The 10942-nt window shown below is 40.6% G+C and overlaps 2 protein-coding genes across 4 annotated transcripts; both read right to left on the bottom strand.

The window, feature by feature from the left end:
- Positions 1–2722: 2722 nt before the first annotated feature.
- LOC117626197 (senescence-specific cysteine protease SAG39-like) lies at positions 2723–3867 on the bottom strand. Its single transcript, XM_034357853.1, has 2 exons — positions 3423–3867; positions 2723–3312 (listed from the first exon to the last, which is right to left on the bottom strand). The coding sequence occupies exons 1-2, from the start codon at positions 3865–3867 to the stop codon at positions 2723–2725; spliced, it is 1035 nt and encodes a 344-aa protein (XP_034213744.1).
- A 728-nt stretch (positions 3868–4595) lies between these two features.
- LOC117626196 (uncharacterized protein YNL011C) lies at positions 4596–9513 on the bottom strand. 3 transcript variants are annotated; one of them, XM_034357850.1, is made up of 14 exons: positions 9261–9513; positions 9055–9171; positions 8840–8972; positions 8439–8535; positions 8278–8321; positions 7923–8079; positions 7513–7584; positions 6865–6948; positions 6444–6545; positions 6234–6281; positions 5908–6033; positions 5600–5692; positions 5035–5228; positions 4596–4909 (listed from the first exon to the last, which is right to left on the bottom strand). In XM_034357850.1, the coding sequence occupies exons 1-13, from the start codon at positions 9454–9456 to the stop codon at positions 5106–5108; spliced, it is 1392 nt and encodes a 463-aa protein (XP_034213741.1). In that variant the 5' UTR covers positions 9457–9513; the 3' UTR covers positions 4596–4909; positions 5035–5105. The 3 variants fall into 3 exon arrangements, with proteins under 3 accessions (XP_034213741.1, XP_034213742.1, XP_034213743.1); XM_034357851.1 differs by having other exon boundaries at positions 4985–5228; XM_034357852.1 differs by lacking the exon at positions 5908–6033.
- Positions 9514–10942: the final 1429 nt, after the last annotated feature.

Raw genomic sequence — 10942 nt, forward strand, 5'->3', positions numbered from 1 at the left:
GTTTATCTGCCGAGGAGGGTTCGGCACCGGCGCCGTTGGCGGCCGGGCGATATACTGGTCCAGTTTCCCTTCTCGGATCAGCCGCTCCACAATCTTTCTCAAACTTATACAATCTTCCGTGTTGTGGCTGTTGTGCTGATGGTATCGGCAGAATTTACCGGTCTCCCGGTTGTCTTGCCGATTGGGTCTTCTAACATTCGGCTTCGGTATGGCCTCCTGTTCGTTCATCAGAACGGTTTCATACGTGGTATTCAGCAGGGTGAAGACCTCGTTGCCGTGGTCACGGTTGGGCAGGGGTCCTCGGTTGTCGTTGTGACCATACCGACCTTTCCCTTTCTTTGGCTGATCTCTCCGATCGTCACGGTTATCTTTCCGCTTATGGCCCGCCGAATATGAGTCGGTCCTATCGTAGGATGGCGCCTTCGCAGGGTAAGCGCTTGGCTTGGCATCCTCTCGGCGTGCCGAAGCGCTTGGTTTTGAGTTGAAGTACTCGGCCTTGGCGTGCACCGCCGCCTGCTTCATCAGCTCATCATACGTGCGCCAGTTGCTGCTGTGTACTAGGTATCGGAAATGCGAGGACCGAAGGCCACTCTTGAAGGCGCCGTAGGCTGCCCTATCATCTGTTTCCGGACACCTTGAGTACTCGTGACTGAAACGCGCCGCATACTCTCTCAATGGCTCGTCCTCTCTCTGCCGAATCGTGTACAGATCATCGGCAGAGTAAAGACGGTCCGTTTGGATCATGAAGTGATTGAGGAAAATCTGCTTCAGCTCGTCAAAAGAATCTACCGTTTCCGGCTCCAAACGGTAGAACCAATTCAGGGCTGCCTCGGTAAGTGAAGACGGGAATAACAGACACTGCCCCTCGTCGCTCAGACCCTTGCATCCGATGGCGGATTGAAACGAATGAAGGTGGGTTAAGGGGTCCTCGGTCCCAGTATAGAACGGTATGCGCAGTGGTTGTACTTCCCGATCCTGCCGAGAGCGACGGATGCGTCCCGTGAACGGCCCGGGCCGAAGCTTTCCCCACTCGGTTCCTGGGAGCGAGCCTTGTCGTTTTCCATTTTCTGGACCTTCTGAAAAAGGAGTCGGACAACAGGGTCTCGGCTTGGGATTTCTTCGGCATCATAGTCTTCCAAGCGCCTTCGCGGGCTCACGGAGTTATCCCCCAAGTATTGAGTTGATACCGAACGGTAGGTGGACGTTTGCGCATCGGAAGGGATATACTCGGATGCAGACTCCGTGGAGTTCAATCCTTGGACCTTCCGAATTGGTGACTTACTTCCCCCGGCGTTCATCCGGGATTCTCGTAGTCGAGCGCTAATCCTGATCGGGGATCTCTGTCTCTCTGCCTCCCGATCGTTAAGCCGGTGTCGGCAATCAGAGTAGACCTTCTTCGGTATGTGCGGTTGGTCCCTAGGTGTCGGCACCACCAGTTGTTTGGAGGGCGCGGGCGTTGCCCTTGCTGCCCTTCGGTGCCTCCTCCTATGAGGGGTTCCCAAGCTTTCGGAAGAGTGAGTCGTCTGGATGTTCTGCGGTTGCTGCTGGTGCAGCTGCCGTTGGGTTTCGTCCACTTTGGACGAAAGGTGGTGGTTGTGCTCTTGAAGCCTAGCCATGTCCTTTCGCAGAGATGCGATTTGGGCTACTAGCTCGGCCTCGGCGGTTGTTTGGGTTGATGGGGCGTTTCCGTAGGGAGTGCATGGGGGTAGCGCTGGGCTAGCCCCAGCTTGCCTTCCGAACGGTGCCCCGTCCTCCGATAGAAAAGTGGGTATTGAAGTGGTCCCCATGTGTTTAGGGGATAGTGGGTTAATTGTTTTTCGTTTCCCACAGACGGCGCCAAACTGTTGATGCGAAAAAGTGGTTTGACACGTGGTTCACCCAACTTAGTGATATTGTGTCTTCGGAAGGGAGTTAGTCTTCGGAAGATCAAGTTCCTGCAAAAAGGGAGCGTTCGGTAAGACCTTGGGGTACCGGTGCGGTACCGGCCGAAGGCTCTCCGATGCTTAAGTAAGTACGGATTTAGTAAAGATTAGACTACAGATCAAGCGGTAGCGTACCGTTGGTTTTTTCTGTCCCCTTCTTTTGGGAATAGGGGTCTCCTTATATAGGCCTGGGGAGGCGTGCATTATGTTCATATTTTCGATGTGGGACTGTGGGAGCTGGTCTAGAGCATGACGCGTGTCCTAGGTCAAAAGCGTCAGGAAGTGTGGGATTCGGTAGGGGACATGCCGAAGGGCCTGTGATGTCAAGCTGTCGCTTCCGTCCACGTGTCAGGTGGTCACTGGTTGTTAATATACGGTATAAACAAATGTAATAAGGCTTATAGAAATGCAGAGAGATTGACTAGATGAAAGAGGAGAGAATTTCAGAGAGAGAGAGAGATTGGAGAAGAAGCTAGCTAAGATTATATTAGCTCAGCTCCAATATGACATGCATATATTGTGCTCTGACAAAACCATTAGGAATGGAATATTCCTCATTCCATCATTTAATCCTAGCCACTCATTTAACTACCCTATGAGATAAAGACAAGCGGCACAAGACTATTACATTTTCTGCAGCATACTTGGATTGTGATCCAAAGCTGCCTTTTAAACGAAGAATAGAAACTTCTTTTGTTCTAATTACATTTCAGCAATCACACTTATAAACCAACAATTACATGATCAATAAGAACACACAAGATGAAGATTGAATATTTCCTAATAATTGCTATAGAAATTCAAGCAGTAGGATAAGAAGCTTTCATGGCAATGCCACAAAGGCCTTGCCTAGTGTGCACATCTCTTTGAATTCTTACATATCCACCCTCACCCCACTCTGCACCCCATGAGTTTTTGACTAACCAATACTTGGTACCATCAGCACCTGTCCCATACCCAACTACAGTGACACCATGGTTCAAATGAGTTCCACAATCTCCTGTGAGAATTCCACGTGAGTAAAACTGGAATTCGTATCCACCGGCGTCAATTGCAACAGAAACAGGTTGATTGGCCACGGCCTTCAACAAAGCCAACTCGTTGGCTGGTACATCTTCATAACCTGTGATCTTTGCTGCATGATATGCTACCTTGTTCTTGTTGCAAATTCCATCAATTCCTCTATAGGGGTAGTTTGCTTCAGCTGCCAGGCCTTTGTTGCGCATTACAAACTTAAAGGCATCATCCATGAGACCACCCTCACAGCCTTGGTTCTCACCCTGAGTGTCACAATCCACTAGCTCTTGCTCCGAAAGAGACACGAGCTTCCCACTTTTCAGCTTTGTAGTGCCTTCTGTGGCTGCCACTGCAGAAAATGCCCAACAGCATCCTACATACCAACCATATCACAATACAAGCCCGAGTTAGAAAAGATTAATGTGAACCACATAGTTGAAAACAAAAATTATGATGAGGGTTGAAGTGATTTTGGCTAATTACCACATTCACCCTGGTCCTTGATGGGGGTGACAGCTCCCTTTTTTCTCCAATCCATGCTGGATGGGATTGCAGTCACATTCTCATATCTAAAAGGCGTCTTAGATGACATGGTATTGAGGGATGTTCTGTATCGGTTGCGAGAGGCTTGGAATTCTTCATGACTCTGGTCTGCAAATCCATTGATGTTTAGCTTGTAAGGCTGATTGCTAGCATAGTTGAAGGACTCTATGAACTCCACATTGTCCTTGAATATCTGGAAACGCTTTTCCCTCTCTTCATCGTCCTTGTAGATGGGTACATATCGAGCCATCCACTGCTCATGTCTATCTAACATGGAAGTATGAGCATCAAGCAATGTGCGGCAGTTGGCTTGGGAAGCCCACACCCCCAAGACTAAAAGTGTCAGTAGAATAGATGATGACTTTCTAAGTGTGAAAGCCATCATTTACTGGTTGAGGATTTGTGTGAAATGAATTTTGTTTATGCTTATGCTTATAGAAACAATCATGTAGTATCTAGCAGGCACACATTTTATCCCTCAAGAGATCTAAGTATATATAGAAGATCTCGGGATCTCGATCCGGCAATCTGTGGTGGCTTTGGCAACCAGGTTGCATTCCGGATATGTTGCCATGTTAGCCAGCGAAGTTTTCTTCTGCGGTTGATTAGGACTGAAGATAATTATCTACTACTACTGTTTCACTATACTGAAATAGTCTTGGAAGTCGTTAGTCTAAGCATAAATGTTTCGTTTTGGTTGCTGAACCTGAAATCTAATGTGTGTTTGTACATCTTGCATCCCCTTTTCTCCGTACCCTTTACATGGAAATGACCCAAAAAAATAGAGAAAGAAGCCAATTAGGCAATTTGTCCCTTGAAAAGCTAAATAAACTTGGTGTTATCCATTATTTTCAAAGAATTGCAGGGCTCTACATACATCAACGTGCTTGAGCCTTCAACGACATTATACTTGAGCCTCAACAGACAGCCGTATTAAACACAATTCACTCCTACGAAAATCAACACTCGTTTAATTATTAAATGACAACTAGGTTTTGGAGAATTGTCTAAGGATTAATTTCTCATTTTCTTTACAAAAAACAAAAAGAACGAGCACATAAAGAAATATTCAAATTGCTAACCCTTGTACATGGGCCTTAACAAACAACGGTATTGACGTACAAAAGACATGTATATATATACACAAATCATTGAATACATAATCAAGTTCCATGCCCAAAAATGCAGTGACACTGACATTTCAATATTAATTTTCTTTTTTAAGGTCACGACTATCTAAGTCAATTCTGTACATAACTGGAAAGCACCTTGTGAGAGGTGTCACCGTCTCTGATTTTAAGTGGGCACATAAACTTGCTGCAATTCAATTGAATTAGGGTTTCAACCTTCAAATAACACAAACAACTTCCCATCTACATCCTTGATCTGAAGATCACCCCACGGTCAAAATAAGCCAGAAAGTGTTCCTGAAATCAAACATAGTCAAATTTTAACATTAGTCACGTAATTGCAGCAAAATCTCCGGAAACATGAACTAGTACTTGATATGGAGAGCTGCTGTAAAAAGATTGATTTGCTGTTGAACTTGCACCTCATGAATAATGAAACTAATGAACAAAAGCCACATGAAAATGACCATGCTTGCTCCTTTTTTCACTGTCATTAGACTACCGCTGTAAGATTTGTACTCGTGTATCTGCCTATCACGTCAACAAGGGCTTGTATTAACGACTTCGTGTCAAATACTACACCAGCTTTTGGATCATGTATAGAATCAACAACGATCTGCAGAAACTCACTCTCGTCAGAGCTTTAATATCCAGGTAACAAAGGAAAGAAAGATATTTGTGGCCATCAAGCACACTAAAAACAGGAAATTGATAGGACAAAGCACTCAACTTAGCCATTATGATGACATGACACTAGAAGCATTATATTTTATAACAAGGGCTTTAATCAAAAGTGCCAAATTACTCTCCATAAGAACTTGAATATCCTAGTCTAGGTTCATGAAAAATATCCAAGAATAGATATTCATCATAGTAAACGTAAAACTTTATAATTCCATTCAAAATTCAACACATATTTCTTTAGTTTATTAGAAGTAACAGAAAGCATTTGGACACTGTTGAAAGTGGAGTTAAAACTATACATACCACATTAAAGATTCCTTGGGCAGCCAAGTGTTGAACATCTATAGGAATCTCACCACCTTTGGGCACTAATACAGTATTGATGTATTGGCTGGGCTGCATTGAATTAAAAATTTGTAATAAATTACATGTTTATACATAAAACAAAGGGAAGCTTTCTTTTTCTTTAACCCCCGCCCGCCCCCCCCCCCCCCCACAACCCCAAAAAAAAAAGCAAAGGAAAATACTTTTAAAAAACCATGTTTGCCACCAGAGATGTGACATTAACAATAATAGAAAACAACCATCTGTAACTGCACTGACTAACTTACAAGGTTTGCAAGACAGTTATGAGGATTTCCATATGTTCGATTTAATGCATCTGTGATAGCAGTTACAAAGCAAGAAGCTGAAAAGCCACTTGTCTCTCGGTCACGGGTACCATTTAACAAAAGCACCTAGTATCAGGACAAACTGGATCAACTCAACATGTAATTTGACATGGAATATAAATAATGCATTTGTTAATGTCTATCTATAAGATGACCCTGGGGTACGTCAGAAAACTTTGCAACAGTCAAAGAAGAAACAATATGAAGACTTGTACGATTGGAACTTGTATCATGTAACATGTAACTTAAGAGTGATGAATAGGTACCTTGGGGCAGGACCTTGAAGATATAATCTCCCCAATGCCAATTAATACCTAAACAATGAGGCATAACAAATTAAAAATATGAATATACAGGTTTCTCACATGTCCAATCAAGAATTATCAGCTGCGCTCTAGAATCTTCTAAAAAAAGAAGCAAATTCTAGTAAAATAAATAAGAAAATGCAACATATGTAATATGGGAAGTAATATTACCAGTGATGGGCAAATAGAAGTAAAGAGGGATCCCATAGCATAAACTACGCAATCCACATTACGTAACTGATCCAAGACAGATGGGTTTGCAGCAGGGAACACCTAATCATTGTGAAAACCATTGTTATGAGTTATGATTTCAGGAACTGCAGAAGCATATGCATGGAATATGGAAGTATGTTAATCATTAGAAAAATGGGAGCCACATACCAGTATTTTTTTCATAAGATGAGAAAATTAAAATTTTAAGGGTAGAGCCTGATAAAATTTTATAATGTTAAATATCTTGCAATAGCAGAGAATGGATAATGATTTAAAAAAAGACTCCATTATTGGCCCGTTATTTAAGTATACCAATAAAATCAACAAGGAAAACTTTAGGGCATTACATGAAACAGAAAAGAAAAGAAAAATCATTCACCTCATGCAGCAAGTTTTGGCCCTCACTTGACATGTAGAATACCCGCTTTATTCTCGAAGGAAGTGCTGGAAATGAAGAGCTTTCCTGTCCACAGTAAGCCATCACTTTCAATAAATGAGAAGTTCTTTACTATGATCCTGCCTCTAGAATTTGAGTAAAATGCAAAAATCAATCAGCCCTTAAATGTCTTTCCCAGTCTTAACACGATATGATGATAATGTGAATAGATCTTGGCTGGGTAAAATTACTAGAACCAATTAGAACGCCCAAACCCAATCAACTATTGTTGGTCAGAAACCCAAAGTGGAATTGAAACACCGTCAAGATTTTAGTAAATGACTTTTATAAAACAATACCAAGAAATTGAATTAATAGTAGTGACATCATTTTCTATTTCGGGACAACCAAATTCTCTCTTCAAACATGCACTATTACCTCGCCAACAACACCATTACTACCATAGCATGCGCCCACCACATTGACATCATCGAATCTCTCAAAACCACTATATGTTTTTTTTATAAGGAATGAAACATTATGAAGAATCCATGTCATGTATTCTCAGGAAAAAACTTGAACTATCAAAATACTTCTGACAGAGAACCTATAGATTGAGACTTCCAGATCAAGAAAACCATATCAGCATACCTTATTGACAGGTTCCATATATCCCTTGGTTGGATGAGAAATTTCGTTCTGGCCTCGTATTATAGTTCCATCCTAGGGGGCACAATAAGGAATTCAGCATAATCAAGTATTGGCAGAATCTTGCAAACTTTACTTGTTACATGAATTGATGATGATGGAAAAAGAAAAGAATAATTGTTATGTTGCATATCTTCTGCAAGTTCCATAAATGAGAAGGTGCCAGTAGCATGGTTGGTAAAGTCTCTTAGCCCAACCTTAAATTAAACATATAAATTAATGCAATTTCAACTATGGTTTGAAAGTACACATGTATCTTGCATTGCACCAGATCAATTAGTAAACCAATACCATAGTATAAAGCATATGCATGCATATCTCAGGGCACATGAGTTGTATGTCAACAATCATACCCATAATTCACATCCTAATGTAAGCCTGTCGTTAGTAGAAATGACTGGGAGGACCAGACTCTCTGAGGGGATATCTGACACACGAGAAAACAAAAATATTGCAGCATCTAAGGACTGAAAAAATGTGCGTGCTCCTGCAAAGAAGAAATTCCCGATGCTGCAGAAATTATGAAATCAGTTAAGCAAAGAAATAAAATTATCACATAGTGAAATCCAATCATGAAAGATATATTATTGTAGTGCATCTTTCAAACATTTCTAAGTTAAAGAAAGTGGATTACTGAATTTCAATTAAGCACCATAATGAAACAATACAGAAATACACCAAGTCATAGCTATTGTGAAGATTTCACACCTGCCATTACTGAAGCTAAATGATTCATCAGATCGCCGGAGTATCTGCATTTGAAAAAGGCAATTGAAGAAGTTCAGAAGAGTTCAACAGCAGTTCGAAATCAGAACACATATAAATCAAATTAATAGAGGCAATATAGCATTGCCAACCCGATTACTAACCTGATTCTGAAAATAAACTAGAAAAGCTCGAATGGTTTCCCTGTAGGGTTTTGATACTCCCGTCCATAGCGAATGTTCTCCTTCCACAATATCATACCTGTCAAATTCTCAACTCAGCAGACTGTTACTCAATACCCCACCATAGTAACACCTAGCACGTAAATGAGAATAATTTAGGATAAAGAATAACATACCACCTAGAAATGACAAATACAAAAGAAAGTAGGCAGGACCCCAACTATATACATTGTTGAAAATCAGAAGAAATGTCCATAAACATCATCATACTTCACTATTTGCTAATCATTTTTGCCTAACATCAGTTCTAATGCAGAACACTGCTATAGAATTTCCATAAATAGTAGTAAAAGCAACAACAAAAAATGGTAGCAAAACATTACCATTCAGATTTGGCTTGACGCGAATCAAGAGGTAAACGGTGACCAAGCAATCTCCGGACTGCCACAGCCTCAGAAGAGCTCTTATCGGCCAATCTCAAACATCTGGACCGTATATCTCCGACAGCAGGACCGCCTAATACACAACCACGAACAATGAGAAAAAAAAAAAAAAACCAGATACGAGGAAATTGAAAAGGAAGAGAGAAGTTAATTACCGAGAACACGAACAATCTCAGCCGTACTTCCTCCATCGTCGGAAACAGGAAGGACGTGAGCTACGCGAGTAGTGAAATTCTTGAGCTCCTCAACGACGCCGTTGAACGCAGTCCCACCTGCAATTACGAAACGAGAACAGGTGAGCTTTGTTTCCTTTACCTGAAATTTTCTATTGCATTTGTTGATTAACGTGGCGGAGAGGGACCTGAAAAGACGAGCAAGGAAGGCATGACAGGGCTAGGGTTAGGGATGGAGGAGAAGGAGTAGCAACGGAAATGTTTAGGGTTTTGGGAGCGAAGGGTAGACATGGAATGAGATCTCCAAGGAAATTGGGGGAAACTGAGAGTGAGAATCAGAGAGGGAGAGCGAGAGGGACATGGGCCCAACCAACTGTCCGCCATATTCCCGCGTCTTTCCTACCGCACCTTCTCTTTTCTTTTCTTTCCGTTTTTTTTTAGGAAATCTCTTCCCATCCATCTTTTTCCTTTTTTTAGGCAAAAAAATAAAATATATTTTTCCATTCTGACAAAAAACAGGGTATCTTTTTTCACCAAAAAAAAAAAAAAAAACAGGGTATCTTTGTGAGTGGAGTATATCTCACTATGTGGGTGTGGCCATAGGTTCTAAACTCCCATGCAACCATGAATGTTTGTGTGTAAAACCATAATGCTGAGTGGAGTATAGCTCATTTTTAGTATTGTTCTAGATTGACATGCAAGCAACAATTATTATAAGGTACGAGGAGGAGATTTGAACTCTATTGGAAGGGATTGACACATTTTACTGGTCAACTGATCTAACCATATTTACATTTATATCACACTTTTAGCTCTCGACAAATATTACTGTGGATACCAAATATCATTAATCTATTCATAAAATTAATTGGTTTATTAATTTATGTTAGGATGTTGGTTGTGAGAGTTTAATTTAAATATAATGGGTTTGGTTTTAACATAAAGAAAACAATAAAACTTTGGTGGGATGTTCATATCAGGATGCAACCTCAACCAACCAAAGCCTATAACATGCAAGAAGCTCTATGTCAACGAAAATGAATTTTTGTAGGATGTTTCATGTTCATCTCACGGTGAGAGACCAACTTCATACAAAACATTTTTGGCTGCTCTGCATAAAACTAAACTCAACCAAAATGGTGAGCACATTTAAAACAAATTCTGAACCAATGTGTTGTTTTCATTCAAAAATAAATAAATAAAACTAATTAAAATTGTTTGATAGACAAAAACGTGCACCGCATCTTTCTTTCTTTATTTATTTTTTTCAATAAGAAAATGAAATCATGGTTTATTGAATGAAAAATCAACCAAAAGTATTCAAAGAACACAAGCACATAAGGCCAAATCTTTGACAAACAAAACCCATAAAACCCCAAATAGAAATGAATATTAAAAAAAAAAAATATTAATTTTGTAGTTAATCTAGTGGTTTCTACAATTAGTTGAATCTAGGCAAAGAGCCAAACACCAAGTTAATACAATAATAGTAAAAAAATGACTGGGACTTTTATGTGACAGAGGGCTGATGTGGAAAGTATGGAAGGACCACCGATGACAAGGCAAGACCCTCATATCCTCTTTAAAGAAAGTCTTCCAAATATATTAATATCATTAGCATTTTCTGAAGCAAAGTTTCGGTTTTTGCTTTTGTGTTTGTTTATTTATTTTATGGCCGGAATCTGATGTATGTTTTTAAGGGCAAGTTGTTGAAGGCAACTCAATATTGGCCCTTGCATATATGTGGACTTTTGAGCTTGCCGAAAGGAAAAAGGAGTTTATGCAAATAAAAAAGGTAAATTGACATTACACGGTGTATAGATTTTCATCAATAAGCTCATTTTAGCGTGACATGTAATCGCTTATATTT

Source organism: Prunus dulcis, chromosome 4 (genome assembly GCF_902201215.1).
Source record: "Prunus dulcis chromosome 4, ALMONDv2, whole genome shotgun sequence".
In the NCBI taxonomy this organism is placed as follows: domain Eukaryota; kingdom Viridiplantae; phylum Streptophyta; class Magnoliopsida; order Rosales; family Rosaceae; genus Prunus; species Prunus dulcis.

Coding starts and splice junctions, on each gene's coding strand:
- LOC117626197 (XM_034357853.1), bottom strand. CDS start 3,867: ATGATGGCTTTCACACTTAGAAAGTCATCATCTATTCTACTGACACTT. Junction 3,313..3,422: donor CAAGGACCAGGGTGAATGTG/GTAATTAGCCAA, acceptor GTTGGTATGTAG/GATGCTGTTGGGCATTTTCT.
- LOC117626196 (XM_034357850.1), bottom strand. CDS start 9,456: ATGGCGGACAGTTGGTTGGGCCCATGTCCCTCTCGCTCTCCCTCTCTG. Junction 7,585..7,922: donor CATTAGGATGTGAATTATGG/GTATGATTGTTG, acceptor TGTGCCCCCTAG/GATGGAACTATAATACGAGG. Junction 5,229..5,599: donor CCCAAGGAATCTTTAATGTG/GTATGTATAGTT, acceptor GAGTTTCTGCAG/ATCGTTGTTGATTCTATACA.